The 15,340-nt window shown below is 39.2% G+C and overlaps 1 protein-coding gene across 8 annotated transcripts in view; it reads right to left on the bottom strand.

Annotated features, from left to right (window-relative positions):
• Positions 1 to 15,340, bottom strand: part of NSMCE2 (NSE2 (MMS21) homolog, SMC5-SMC6 complex SUMO ligase) — a 281,791-nt gene that overhangs the window by 215,201 nt on the left and 51,250 nt on the right. For all 8 annotated transcript variants that reach the window (XM_063642944.1, XM_063642945.1, XM_055287231.2 and 5 more), the window contains one exon: positions 607 to 713. In XM_063642944.1, the coding sequence (XP_063499014.1) occupies positions 607 to 713 (107 nt within the window). The remainder of the gene's footprint in view (positions 1 to 606; positions 714 to 15,340) is intronic.

Raw genomic sequence — 15,340 nt, 5'->3', positions numbered from 1 at the left:
ATTACTGCAATCGTATTGCTCATTTCTTACTCAACACAGTACTACTGAAAAGGATGTTGCTATGTTCCCACCTTAACTGCCTTATGTGTTGTTCCTGTGACAGCTGGAGTCAACAAAGATAAGTTTGGCTTCTGGAAAAACCAAAATACTGATCTTCTTTATTTTTAAACTTGCTCTAAAACTCTTCCATATTATCTGATTCTAAGAATTTGGCAATAGATGCATATTAAAGTTAGAGAATGAGTAACTAAACCTGGTCTCAATTGTATGTTTAAGCAAATAGAACAATAAAAACAAGGTACATGCAATTTTTAGGATTTTATAAAAATCTCCTCACATTCAAAGGAGGCTTACACTAAAATTTTGAGACAAAAAATTGCAAGCAATCTAAAATAGATTTAATATGCTAATCAACCTAAGTGGCCTAGCCAGGAAAATACTTAGGATTCCAATTTTATGAGACTTCCAAATTTAGAGGAATTTAATAGCTGCTACACTAAGGATAAGGAAACATTAAAGATTAGAGAAGAATTTTGATTTTGTGTTTCTACTTCTCAGTCAGTGAGTTGTAACCAAATATATAACCAGGGAGTGGCATAAACTTACATGATTTATTGTAGATTGAACAGCCTTTACATAATGGTTTAGTTGCCGATCCATTGTAGCAAATTCAACCATTGCCTTGTCCATACTATATTCACTACTCACTTCAGCTGAAAGAAAAAAAAATTGCAATTATTATTTTCCACTTAAAATGCCATATCTGGAAAAAGTTGCATCAATATAATCTACATCAGTCAATGGTCTAAATAATTTCATAGAGGTATTACATCTTTTAAAAAAACCTCCTCACCATATGATGCTTCATTCAAAATTCTAAGAATACACTCGGTAGAAGACAGCTCAAAGGCAGTGGTAGGTTGGAAAGAAGAAAAGACTTGTATTCAGGAGTTCCAGGCTGTGCCCTTACTTACATGATCTTAAATCAATCACTACACTTCTCCCAGCCTCAGTTCCCTCATCCATTAAGCAGCTCAGTCTTATATCTGTTGCATAAACTGTGAAGGATTGTTAAAGGTCAAATAGGGAAGATTCTCACTTTTAATAACACTGAGCTAGATTATTTGGACCAATCTTCCTAATGAAAACAATCAAAGATAGCAGCCGGACGCGGTGACTCACGTCTGTAATCCTAGTACTTTGGGAGGCCGAGGCAGGCAGATCACTTGAGGTCAGGAGTTCAAGACCAGCCTGGCCAACATGGTGAAACCTCGTCTCTATTAAAATACAGAAATTAGCTGGAAATTGCTTGAACCCAGGACATGGAGGTTGCAGTGAGCTGAGATCATGCTACTGCACTCCAGCCTGGGCAACAGAGCGAGACTCTGTCTCAAAAAAAAAAAAAAAGAAAAAAGAAAACAACCAAAGATATCAGATACAGTAGAAAAAAAAAATCTTAAAAACAAGAGTCACAAGGTAATAAGAAATAACCAGGGCAAAATCTAGAATAAAACAAAAATGAGAAGTGGGGCAACAGAATGCCAAAGTCACATACTATCCCACAGTAAGCTGAGATCCCAACTCTTTGTATAAAGATGAACCAAAAGTAATCTCTCCCTGCTCCCTGGGACTGAAGGGAGGTTAGCCTTGGCCATGAAGCAGAACAGGGAAAAGGGAAGAGAAAACAAACTTGTTTCAGAAAAACTGGCCATAAGGCAGTCCTCCTGGATTTGCAGCAGCCTGGGTTCCCCTAACCTGAGTGATCCAGAGACCCCAGTCTCTGATCTTGGTGGGAGGTGGTCTCAGGCAGATAGTACTCACAGGTATCTGGCAGAAGCAAATATAACTACCCTCTGGAGAAGACACTCTTAACCTAGGTGTCAAATAATCCCTACAAACACTTTTTAAGAATGAGCAGATCACAGGAGAAAAGGCTGAAACAAAAATAAATATAAAAACAAACAAAAAAACCTTACATACCTATAATACACAAGAAAACAAGCCACTAAGAATAACAATCAGCAGAAACAGATCCACAAATATTTCAGTTATTGTAACTATTTATATTAGTCAGAATAAGAAACAACTATGTTTACTATGTTTAAAAAATTAAAATATCCTCAGGGAACAGGAGTCTATAAAAAGGGATTAGCAAATTAGAAAAGCAAGGTAATGTTGTTAAAAGTGCTTTTAAACTGTTTCTTCAAGCTCTAAACATAATTTAATAGATTAGGGAAAGACAGTTAACACAGGATCATAAAAATTTCAACTAAAAACTTTGAATTTAAGATAACTAAATGAAAAGAAAATAAAGCTTTCTTTAATCACATTGGGAATGAACCTGCTCAAAGGCTCTCCATTCAAATACCTTAGTCCAGACAAATGTCAGTTTTTCTTTTCTACTCTGAAGAATAATACCACAGATCATTCCAAAGTAATGAAATAATATAAAGTCCATTCACATTTGGCTTTTAAAACATATGCTTTAATTTTACAATAGTTACTTGTAAGCATATTTCATAGACTACCTCCTAGGTTAACATGCTTCTGGTAGAAGACCCTTCAGCTTTTACTATCCAGGCAGCACAGAATATACATATATCTCAACGTAAGTTTGGGGGTCAGGGCGGGTGTACTGTTTACATAAGAAAAATTTGTATTTACATTCCCCAAATTAAATATATGTTTAACAAAACGGTGTGTGAGAAAAGGCTCAGGTCATACTCCAGATAAAATTGTTAGACTATCAGAGTCACAGTTTGTTGTTCTGAAAATTTCTGAATGTCAACAAAATGGACATACTGCTTGGTACCAACATATACATGTTGCTATATATACAGCAACTGTTTGTTAAAAATCATATTGTTTCATGATAAAGAAGTGAATTTTAAACAATTTACATCCTAATGTAATGGATGTTTTGTAATTTATTTAGGCATTTTACTGTACTTAGTTACATTTCAGTAAACTGATTAGGGGTTTTAGTTAACCTATAATTTATTTTTTTCTATTTAAAATAATGAAAAACAGACTACTGGTTTCACACCAGCCTTATCTAGTTAAAGGAAAGTACTGTTTTGCTTTGTTTTCCTCAATGGATCAGTATATTTTATGAGTATTAGATTCTGATACTGGAACTGGTCAAAAAAGTGGGTAAAGCTGGTAACTTGAACAAAGACTAACAGTATAAATTGCTTTTCCAAAATTCTGATGATTAGAGGTACCCCAAAACTAAACAGACACTAAAGTATCTGTTGGGAGCAAAAGTCTGAAGCATAAGAAATGAAAGTCTGTAAGGGGCTTAAATCAGTGGAAATAGATATAATGTTAGCAATCTCCCTCTGGGATTAAATGAGTTAATTTTTGAAAGCATTCAGAATGTGCCTAAGATATTCAAAATGCTATAGAAGAGCTGCAAAATGAAATAAATGAGATGATAAGTTCTCATTAACAGGGTCCCATATATGCTGCTAAGACCTGAGCCAGATAGTAACCTGGTTCAAAGCCAAACAGACCTTCCTGCAAAGGAGGAAATGGGCAAGGCTTGGGTCAGTTTTGATGGCATGAAGCTTAAGGAAAGAATCTTCGGAGCCTAACTGGCTTACAGGCAGCCTCAGTTCAGGCTCCAGGGCCCAAGAATATTGAGACAAGCTGCTGAAGAACACTAGCAAAGACTGGTGCAGCCCAAGCAACAAAGGGAATGGGGAACACCAGAAGAGATCAGGAAGGTAATTCTAAAAAGAACAGGATCACAGCACACCTAGAAGCCGTGCCCAGTCAGATAACTGTAGTCAGAGGGTCTTGGTCAGCTGTAGCAGGGGGCTGAGAGACCAGAGACCTATGATGAGAACTAGAAGAGACTCCCACAAGAGCATCTTGAAGACAGGTCATGAGAACGTCCATGTCAAGTAGCAACCTGCCACAGCAATTTTAAGATGATTTTTCTAATTCTTTTTTGTTCTTCTTGTTAACCTTTATTTCCCGACTGAAGTAAAAACCTCTTGACTTTGGAGGGGGAAAAAAGGGATAAACACACAAACACAGAGTTAGTTACTGACTAAAAAGTTGATGGGGGTTGGGGTGGTTGTGGAGGGACTGATCAGGCAGAGGCTCCCTGCTACTTGATTCTACAGTATATCTTCCCACCATCAAAATTCTCCCACTGTTTCACTGAAAGCCCTTTTTGAGAATATAAACCAAATTAAATCCTACACACCCATCAAGGGCTGAGCTCAGGCCCTACCGGCTTTTAAATTATACCAGCCTAGAAGGATTTCCTTTTTCACCTAATTTGCCTTAACACCTGCACTCTTGATATCTTGGGACCACGACCAATATTGCCTTTCTTATCTGCATTTGTTTCCTTTCACCAAAGAGATTTTAATCCATTTGAGGACAAGAATGATGCCTTAGTGTTCTTAGGATCCAACAAAGAATTATAGCAACTCTTCCTTCGATATTCTTCTAAGGCCATTATATTTCATAAATCTGAAAATTAAACTTTCACTAAAATATAAATTGTCCTATCAAAGAGATTCAACTGAATTAGAATGTAAAAGAGGACATATGATATAACTTCACTTGCCTATTTTATATTTTCAGTGTGACTTTTCTATAGGAAAAGAGATGGCACCAGCACTGGGGTGGTGGGTAGAAATCACACAACGATGTTCAAATTCACAGAATGATGACTCCAGAGAGAAAAGCATTGCTGTATAACACTTCTGCAAGTCTGGCATTAGGGAAGCTTAGTGCAGATGATAAAACATGGAAAGTAATGACAATGATTATATATGTATATATAATAGCTGTAGCTAACAATTAGGGAACACTATTATGTGCCAGCACTTCATACTTACATCAAATCTCAGGGCAACATAAGAGTTAGGTAGTTTTTTTTTTTTTTTTTTTATTACACTTTAAGTTTTAGGGTACATGTGCACAATATGCAGGTCTGTTACGTATGTATACATATGCCATGTTGGTGTGCTGCACCCATTAACTCGTCATTTAACATTAGGTGTATCTCCTAAGGCTATCCCTCCCCACTCTCCCCACCTCACAACAGGCCCCAGTGTGTTAATTTCCCCTTCCTGTGACCCTGTGTTCTCATTGTTCAATTCCCACCTATGAGTGAGAACATGCAGTGTTTGGTTTTTTGTCCTTGCATAGTTTGCTGAGAACGACGGTTTCCAGCTTCATCTATGTCCCTACAAAGGACATGAACTCATCATTTTTTATGGCTGCATAGTATTCCATGGTGTATATATGCCACATTTTCTTTATCCGGTCTATCATTGTTGGACATTCGGGTTGGTTCCAAGTCTTTGCTATTGTGAATAGTGCCACAATAAACATATGTGTGCATGTTATACCCAAAGGATTATAAATCATGCTGCTATGAAGAGGTAGGTAGTTCTATTTCCATTTTACATATGAGAAAACTGAAGCAACTTGCTCAAGGCCACAAAGGTAGTTAGCAGCAGCGCCAGGCCTCCCACTCTGGCTTTCTAACTGCCAAGTCTGTATACTTGCCCACCTGTGCAAAAAGGTATTTAAACACAAGGAGAAGAACAAGCACCTCCGACTCCTCCATGAATATCCAGGGAACAAACCTTCAGGTAGGAGAAAGTCAAAGACCCAGAACCTCAGCTCAGCTCCCTTGGCAATCTGTTAGCATAAAACAACACTTCCAAGGAGGACACTAGGCAATGCTACTCAGAGGCCATCAGACATGGTTCTGGAAAGCTCTTTCTAAATTCCTTAAGGAATTCGATAACAAAAAGAAAATGATTTTTCCCCTTTTGAAGATTAATAAGTTTTAATACTGGTGAAAAGTGACCTTTCACATCAGCAAAGCTAATCTGAAGTGCTGTAAGAGCAACCAAGTCACTCAGAGAATGCTAGGAGAATAACTAAGTCAACTCCAGCTGCTAAGAGGTCAAGCTTGCACTAGGCCAAGAGCACTGGCAGCAACAGAGATGAAAGCAGCTCCAGACTGACTACCAGGCAGCAAATGAAGAGCAGCAGGAGAGAAATGTTCAAGGGGAAGGGAAAGTACTGGAAGGCTTCATGTTGCAGAATTACTTCTGAATAGAGCTGAAAGTCAAAAATCACTGTTATTAGCCACACATTTGACTCCCCCCACCCCCAGCCCTGCCAAGCGGAGTCTGGGAGGCTAGGAATATTCAAATTCCTTGACTGAGCCATTCTGTGAGCATTTATTTACTACAGCCAGCCCTTGCTTTCGTTAATCAAATGAACCTAAGTGATATATTTGAACATTCATTTACAAGCCAATAAATACATGGAGAAGTATCACAGTGGGGCCTTGGTGACTCTGTGAGACCTGTCACCTGATACGTCAATTAAGAAACTGTTGCAAGAAGTTAGTACAATAACTAGCTATCCCCCCCGCACTACCACCCCACAAAATCAAGTCCAAAGGGCACAGATATTCCCTGATTTACATTATAAAATTCTAGCTGTTTCTGTAAGTATGCCAGTGCCAGGGCTGTCATCCTATAAACCTGCATGTCTGTACCCAATGACCCCAGTCACAAGCACAATGCCAAACCATTGTGGACTGATGTGTTATTCAAACCAAGAAAGGCTACTGAATTAAATCCATCCTTTAAAGATGGTTTCTATTTCATTTTGCTTTTTCCTATTGAGTGGCAAACCCTGGAAAAACAAAGAATGATTATCACTGAAGGAGGGGGTTTTTTTTTTAGAGTGAAGTGCTCTAATACTTATATAATACAAAAAGTCTCTAAATGGGTGAAGTTGGCCTGCGTATGATTTTCCTAAAGTCAAACAAACCTATAATTATGCAATCTAAGCAGCCACACTATTCATTAGACACGTCATCTGTTACTCAATGTCAAAACCCACTAACAGCAATATTATAACTACATTACTGTTCTCTTTTTTTGAGGTGTTGAATAGGCATTAAAGTTATATGATCAACAGAACATTAAGCCGAAATGGGTGATTTTGTGTTATGATCAAATTCAACTTAAAATTCATGAGACTTCAATAAGAAGAAGATGAAGAATGAGGCACAAACAAGTATAAAAGAATGAAAGCAAGGCTGGTTGTCTCAAATGTGAAAGGCTAGGGGCAAAATGAAGGAGAAAGGATCGTCTAAGAAAGGAAACGAAGGGAGAGAACAAACTAGCTATTTTTATAGATGTAGACTCTCAAGCAAGACCAATTCCAGGTCCTTTGTGGCTAAGAGATATAGGTAGCAAGCCTGTAGCAATACGGTCCTTATGTAGCACAGCATGGACTCATGAGTTTATCCAGCGCCAGTTCCAGCATTGTCTAATGTCCGTTCATATCCTATTTGTTCAGTATAATGCCATTTTCTAGGCCACAGGTTAAAAAGCAACAGCAGATGGGGGAGCAGAAGATTCTTTCTATTGGCTTTCCCAAATCCAGGTGGGCACGGCTAATAAACCAATCAAACTTTCATTCCAGAGCAGCAACCAGTTCTGCAAGAAAGGGACAGATGTGCTTTTTGACCAACTATTCTAAATAGGGCCCTTCCCTAATCACAGCTGCCCTATAGCTGTAGCCTAAGGCATGCACTGGAGAGAATCCCTGAGGCCCAGGCCTGAGGCTTGGGAAGCAGAGATGAAACAGGTCCTGTAGTACATGGTATCCAGAGCCAAATAAGATCCCTCAGCAACCCCCAGGTCTTCAGTAGAACTGCCTTTAATGAACCAGACATGAAAATAAAGACACTTTCCCCTGCTCTTTTCCCTATCACATCTACACACATTTATCTCTATACTACTTCATTACACTACCAGATATCATTTTGCTTTGCTCTGCTATTTCCTATGATGTCAGCCACAAGGTCCTTTTCCAGAATCCTCCCTAATCTCCAGAACAGAACCAAACACTTCATACCTTATGGGTCCATAAAACTTCTTTACCTTTACAACTGGGACACATGTATGTGTGTCTGTGTGTGTATGTGTGTGTTAGGGAGGCACACCCTCAAGACAAATTTCACCTACTTATTCCTTCCAACTTTATATCTCTGATTCAACTGTATAGTTTTGCCCATGGCCAAGCTGTTTCCTGAAATTTGGTCCTAAACAAATAAAAATCACAGAATCAGGTGTTTTTTATTCTACAAAGCCATGTACAGGCATGTCTGAACAGGAACACCACCAATTATATATAGTGGATTAAATTCAACTCCATGCATTTTATTAGTAAAATACCAGGCTAAGACAAAGTAGACATTTAGTGTTCTTAAGGGGTTGCTGACTCCAATTCAACATGACTCATATACTCAGAAGACTCTGATAAATATTAAATGTCATAAAGTACATATGTCCATTTTGGCAAGGAGGAAGGAAGAAAAGGCGGCAAGGGATTGCCTGATTGTATTTTAAATTTCTTAGAATAAATGGGACGTATATTGGGAGATTTTACTTTCTGAAACAGAATGTGAGTATTTCCTAATCTTTTCAAATTAAAACTTGATTTTTCTATATTTTGTAAATAAGACATCTATTCTTTTTGGATAAAATAAAACAAATCACAGCATCAAGCATACCCCGACCCCACCCACTAAAATGCAACACACAAAAGAAACCCTTCTTCTCTGAAACTATGGCTCAACTATCTCTAGCAACACACATCTATACATGCACCTACCTCTATGAGTGTGTGTGTGTGTGTGTGTGTGCGTGTGTGCGCACGCGCGCATGCGCCCGCACGGGGGGTGCCCTGGGAGCCTGATGTTAAGTAATCACATATTTATCAGGAGTTGAATTTAATGACTTACTCCTTGAGCAATATTTAATAGAAGCTTGGTTACTTCTCACTACACTGCACTTTGAACTTGTAATTATTCCTCCACATAGATATTAGTGTGGCAAAATTAAAACTGAATATACAGCTGGGCGCGGTGGCCCATGCCTGTAATCCCAGCACTTTGGGAGGTTGAGGTGGGTGGATCACCTGAGGTCAGGCGTTCGAGACCAGCCTGACCAACATGGAGAAACCCTGTCTCTACTAAAAATACAAAATTAGCCAGGCATGGTGGTGCATGCCTGTAATTCCAGCTACTCAGGAGGCTGGGGCAGGAGAATCTCTTGAACCCGGGAGGTAGAGGTTGCAGTGAGCCAAGATAGCACCATTGCACTCCAGCCTGGGCAACAAGAGCAAAACTCCATCTCAAAAAAAAAAAACTGAATACACATTTTATAACTGCCACCCACTAGAAATCATAGTGAAGGGTGTTAGCAGTACATGACACAAGCTAGTAAGTGTCAGGGGTTCTTTATAAACACAGTGACTATGGGAGAAATCTTCAAGAAGTAGTCACCTTTATGGTCGTGTTTAGTTTACCCGCCAACACAATTCCCTCATCATCGTGACACAGAAGAGAGATGACGTAATACAGTAATCAAAAAAGCCAGCTCTGGAATTAGACTTCATTCAAATCTAGGCTTTATGAAATTACATGCTAGCTATGTAGTTTTTGGTAAGTCATTTTACTAGAGTCTCAATTTCTTTTTATATATAATAGGTACAATAACAGTACCTACTTCAGAAAGCTGATATAAGGACTAAATGAGATAATGTAGGTAAAATGATCTGCACAGGGCCTGGTTCACAGTAAGCACTAACAAAATATTTGTCATTATCATTATTACAGAATAGATTAACTATTCTGCCAGTGTAATTAGTCTAAATACTGAAAGCACTTTGCCCTTGGAACCAAAAGGTAGCAAGTGAAAACCATCTTCTTAGCTCTCTTAGCTCTCTGGGTGGTTTTTACTAACTTCTAAAGCATGAAACTGAACTCAGAAGACTGCAATGCTCCCTAAGAAGCATTGTAAATACCATACTCCTCCCCCAAGTTCAGAAACTCATTTGCCCAGCAAATGCTTACTGAGCACTCACCACATGTTAGGCAGAGGGGAAAAATGTTTCAAAGCAAGAAGGGGCAGCTAACACTACCTATAGAAAGAACAGGTTTAGCTGGTGAGGGCAAACTTGAACTGTGTCTTGAAGGATGAGTAAGTGTTCATCAGATGTTCACTGGACTGGGGTAGAGGCTAAACAAATGCCTCACTCCTCTCCACAGAGACTGCATTAGAGTTTAAATGGTCAAACAAAAACACTTGGGAATGAAGAGAGGAGAAGGACATAGAATTTTTTTTTTTCTTTTTTGAGACGGAGTCTCACACTCTTGCCCAGGCTGGAGTGCAGTGGCGCCATCTTGGCTCACTGCAAGCTCCACCTCCCGGGTTCACGCCATTCTCCTGCCTCAGCCTCCCAAGTAGCTGGGATTACAGGCGCCCATCACCATGCCCAGCTAATTTTTTGTATTTTTAGTAGAGACAGGGTTTCACTGTGTTAGCCAGGATGGTCTCGATCTCCTGACATTGTGATCCGCCCGCTTCAGCCTCCCAAAGTGCTGGGATTACAGGCGTGAGCCGCTGCGCCCAGGCGGACATAGATTTTTAAAACAGAACAAATCTTCACGGAGCACTGAGTCCGTGCCAGGAACTCTGCACTTACTACCTTATCCAGTCCTTTGTTACAACAACGTGAATTCAGTGTTATTAAACATATTGTAGAGATAAGGAAACAGATGCTCACAGACACTAAATCATTTGCCCCAGATGACATAGTTAATAAATGATGGAGTTATGACTGACCTCAAGACTGACAAAGTCAGCATGGAAGGCACATGCCAGTGTCTGGACTACTACACAGAAATCAATAATATACCCTTCATGCAAAAGTCAGGGAGTAATGAATAATCTGTTCTGTACTAAAGGAAGTCTCCTAAACATTACCTTCTTTTAGGAGAGAAAGTGAAAGTGAGACTGACTGAAATAAATTGCTCTACCTCAGAGTGATGGAGACCACGACATCTTTGATTATATAGACAGATACATCCTTAGAATGTATGTTAACATTCTATAAATGACCGTGATAGTGGTATAATTCAAAATACTGTTTGAAATAAATTATATAAATTCAATTAATAAAAATCATAGAAATCAATCCTTGCCAGCCATCAAAAGCACTATGGAAACTCAGGCTATGGGAATCTGTCATTTTAAAGCATATGCACAGACCCCCTTTGGCTACCTAAAGCCTCCAAATCTTCACAGCCAGGTGTCTTTCATTTGACTTATCTTTTTTCCACATCCTTCTTGTCCATTTCTATCTAATCTCTGGTAGACTGAAAAGAAACTGTGAATTTAAGGCCACAAGAGCATTTCCCAGGTAACATAATTTCAACAACTGCCACTTCTCTCTGGTCTTCAAGTCTTTGGCTGTGCTCAAGTCTTACCTACAGTTGCATGACTTGGAAACCCAAGAGGCTTAACAAACAGAGCCTGGCTTTGACCAAATACCAAAGCTCTTGCATGAATTTGTGCAGCCAAGACAAAAGAAAGTGAGCCTTAAATCTCATATTTTTTTTTTTTTTTTTTTTTTGAGATGGAGTCTTGCTCCATCACCCAGGCTGGAGTGCAGTGGCATGATCTTGGCTCACTGCAACCTCTTCAAGCAATTGAACCTCAGCCTCCTGAGTAGCTGGGATTACAGGCACCCACCACCACACCCAGCTAATTTTTATATTTTCGGTAGAGATGGGGTTTCACCATGTTGGCCAGGCTGGTCTCGAACTCCTGACCTCAAGTAATTCTCCCGCCTCGGCCTCCCAAAGTGCTGGGATTACAGGCGTGAGCCACTGTGCCTGGCCTTTATATGATTATTGAAAAAATCAAATGAGAATGTAGGTAAAGCACTCAATGCCTCAAACACAGGAGACTCTTAACAAATGGGGGTATTTTGCTGTATTAACTGTACTTTGCAATATTCCCAATACAAATCTTCTTCACTTAAGCTAGTATCTACTGAATCATGGAGTCTCCCCACCCACTTAAAAAGTGTTTTTAAAATTAATAAAGCATATGACTAAAAAAGTAATCAAGCATGTGGTTGAAAAATTCAAACAGTACAATCATGTGGTATCTCCAATCCCCAAATGCTCTCCTTAGAGGCAACCATTGCTGTGAGGTTCTTGGGACAGTAATCCCATGGAAATATTCCATGTGTAAGGCATCCCTTTTAAAAAGGACTACAGAAATTCAAATACTTATAGAAACAGCAGAAATAAATTAAAAACATCTACATCTGAGGAGAAACTACTCCTAGGAAGTTCACGATGAAAATTGTACCTCTGTGCTCTACTTTTCAGCAAGTGTAGGTGAACAGAAAGAAAAGTGTCTGGTTCAGTTTAATGACAAAATTTCCATTATAAAATAACAACATAAGGGCAAACAAATACATGTTGGAAGATGATATAGATTGGCTGTGTCCTCACCCAAATCTCATCTTGAATTGTAGCTCCCATAATTCCCACGTGTCATGGGAGAGACCCAGTGGGAGGTAACTGAATCATGGAGGCAGGTCTTTCCCGTGCTGTTCTTGTGATAGTGAATAAATCTCATGAGATCTGATGATTTTATAAGGGGAGTTCCCCTGCACACGTCCTCTTACCTGACACCATGCAAGACATGACTTTGCTCCTCCTTTGCCTTCTGCCATGATTGTGAGGCCTCCCCAGCCATGTGGAACTGTGAGTCAATTAACTTCTTTCCTTTATAAATTACCAGTCTCAGATATGTCTTTTTTTTTTTTTTCATAGATCATTTTTTTTTTTTTTTTTTTTTTTTTCAGATTTTTTCTTTTCTTTCTTTTTTTTTTTTTTTTTTTTATTATACTTTAGGGTTTTAGGGTACATGTGCACAATGTGCAGGTTTGTTACATATGTATCCATGTGCCATGTTGATTTCCTGCACCCATTAACTCATCATTTAGCATTAGGTGTATCTCCTAATGCTGTCCCTCCCCCCTCCCCCCACCCATAACAGTCCCAGGAGCGTGATGTTCCCCTTCCTGTGTCCATGAGTTCTCATTGTTCAATTCCCACCTATGAGTGAGAACATGCGGTGTTTGGTTTTTTGTCCTTGTGATAGTTTACTGAGAATGATGTTTTCCAGTTTCATCCATGTCCCTACAAAGGACACGAACTCATCATTTTTTATGGCTGCATAGTATTCCATGGTGTATATGTGCCACATTTTCTTAATCCAGTCTATCGTTGTTGGACATTTGGGTTGGTTCCAACTCTTTGCTATTGTGAATAGTGCCGCAATAAACATACGTGTGCATGTGTCTTTATAGCAGCATGATTTATAGTCCTTTGGGTATATACCCAGTAATGGGATGGCTGGGTCAAATGGTATTTCTAGTTCGAGATCCCCGAGGAATCGCCACACTGACTTCCACAATGTTTGAACTAGTTTACAGTCCCACCAACAGTGTAAAAGTGTTCCTATTTCTCCACATCCTCTCCAGCACCTGTTGTTTCCTGATTTTTTAATGATGGCCATTCTAACTGGTGTGAGATGGTATCTCACTGTGGTTTTGATTTGCATTTCTCTGATGGCCAGTGATGAGGAGCATTTCTTCATGTGTTTTTTGGCTGCATAAATGTCTTCTTTTGAGAAGTGTCTGTTCATGTCCTCTGCCCACTTTTTGATGGGGTTGTTTGTTTTTTTCTTGTAAATTTGTTTGAGTTCATTGTAGATTCTGGATATTAGCCCTTTGTCAGATGAGTAGGTTGCAAAAATTTTCTCCCATTATGTAGGTTGCCTGTTCACTCTGATGATAGTTTCTTTTGCTGTGCAGAAGCTCTTTAGTTTAATGAGATCCCATTTGTCGATTTTGGCTTTTGTTGCCATTGCTTTTGGTGTTTTAGACATGACGTCCTTGCCCACGCCTATGTCCTGAATGGTATTGCCTAGGTTTTCTTGTAGGATTTTAACGGTTTTAGGTCTAACATATAAGTCTTTAATCCATCTTGAATTAATTTTTGTATAAGGTGTAAGGAAGGGATCCAGTTGCAGCTTTCTACATGTGGCTAGCCAGTTTTCCCAGCACCATTTATTAAATAGGGAATCCTTTCCCCATTTCTTGTTTTTGTCAGGTTTGTCAAAGATCAGATAGTTGTAGCTATGCGGCATCATTTCTGAGGGCTCTGTTCTGTTCCATTGATCTATGTCTCTGTTGTGGTACCAGTACCATGCTGTTTTGGTTACTGTAGCCTTGTAGTATAGTTTAAAGTCAGGTAGTGTGATGCCTCCAGCTTTGTTCTTTTGGCTTAGGATTGACTTGGCGATGCGGGCTCTTTTTTGGTTCCATATGAACTTTAAAGTAGTTTTTTCCAATTCTGTGAAGAAAGTCATTGGTAGCTTGATGGGGATGGCATTGAATCTATAAATTACCTTGGGCAGTATGGCCATTTTCACGATATTGATTCTTCCAACCCATGAGCATGGAATGTTCTTCCATTTGTTTGTATCCTCTTTTATTTCATTGAGCAGTGGTTTGTAGTTCTCCTTGAAGAGGTCCTTCACATCCCTTGTAAGTTGGATTCCTAGGTATTTTATTCTCTTTGAAGCAATTGTGAATGGGAGTTCACTCATGATTTGGCTCTCTGTTTGTCTGTTATTGGTGTACAAGAATGCTTGTGATTTTTGTACATTAATTTTGTATCCTGAGACTTTGCTGAAGTTGCTAATCAGCTTAAGGAGATTTTGGGCTGAGACAATGGGGTTTTCTAGATATACAATCATGTCATCTGCAAACAGGGACAATTTGACTTCCTCTTTTCCTAATTGAATACCCTTTATTTCCTTCTCCTGCCTGATTGCTCTGGCCAGAACTTCCAGCACTATGTTGAATAGGAGCGGTGAGAGAGGGCATCCCTGTCTTGTGCCACTTTTCAGAGGGAATGCTTCCAGTTTTTGCCCATTCAGTATGATATTGGCTGTGGGTTTGTCGTAGATAGCTCTTATTATTTTGAGATACGTCCCATCAATACCTAATTTATTGAGAGTTTTTACCATGAAGGGTTGTTGAATTTTGTCAAAGGCCTTTTCTGCATCTATTGAGATAATCATGTGGTTTTTGTCTTTGGTTCTGTTTATATGCTGGATTACATTTATTGATTTGCGTATGTTGAACCAGCCTTGCATCCCAGGGATGAAGCCCACTTGATCATGGTGGATAAGCTTTTTGACGTGCTGCTGGATTCGGTTTGCCAGTATTTTATTGAGGATTTTTGCATCAATGTTCATCAAGGATATTGGTCTGAAATTCTCTTTTTTGGTTATGTCTCTGCCAGGTTTTGGTATCAGGATGATGCTGGCTTCGTAAAATGTGTTAGGGAGGATTCCCTCTTTTTCTATCGATTGGAATAGTTTCAGAAGGAATGGTACCAGTT

This window comes from Symphalangus syndactylus, chromosome 7, assembly GCF_028878055.3.
Source record: "Symphalangus syndactylus isolate Jambi chromosome 7, NHGRI_mSymSyn1-v2.1_pri, whole genome shotgun sequence".
Taxonomy (NCBI): Eukaryota; Metazoa; Chordata; class Mammalia; order Primates; family Hylobatidae; genus Symphalangus; species Symphalangus syndactylus.
Note: the sequence above shows the minus strand (reverse complement) of the source record. Positions and strands in the feature narration are given on the sequence as shown.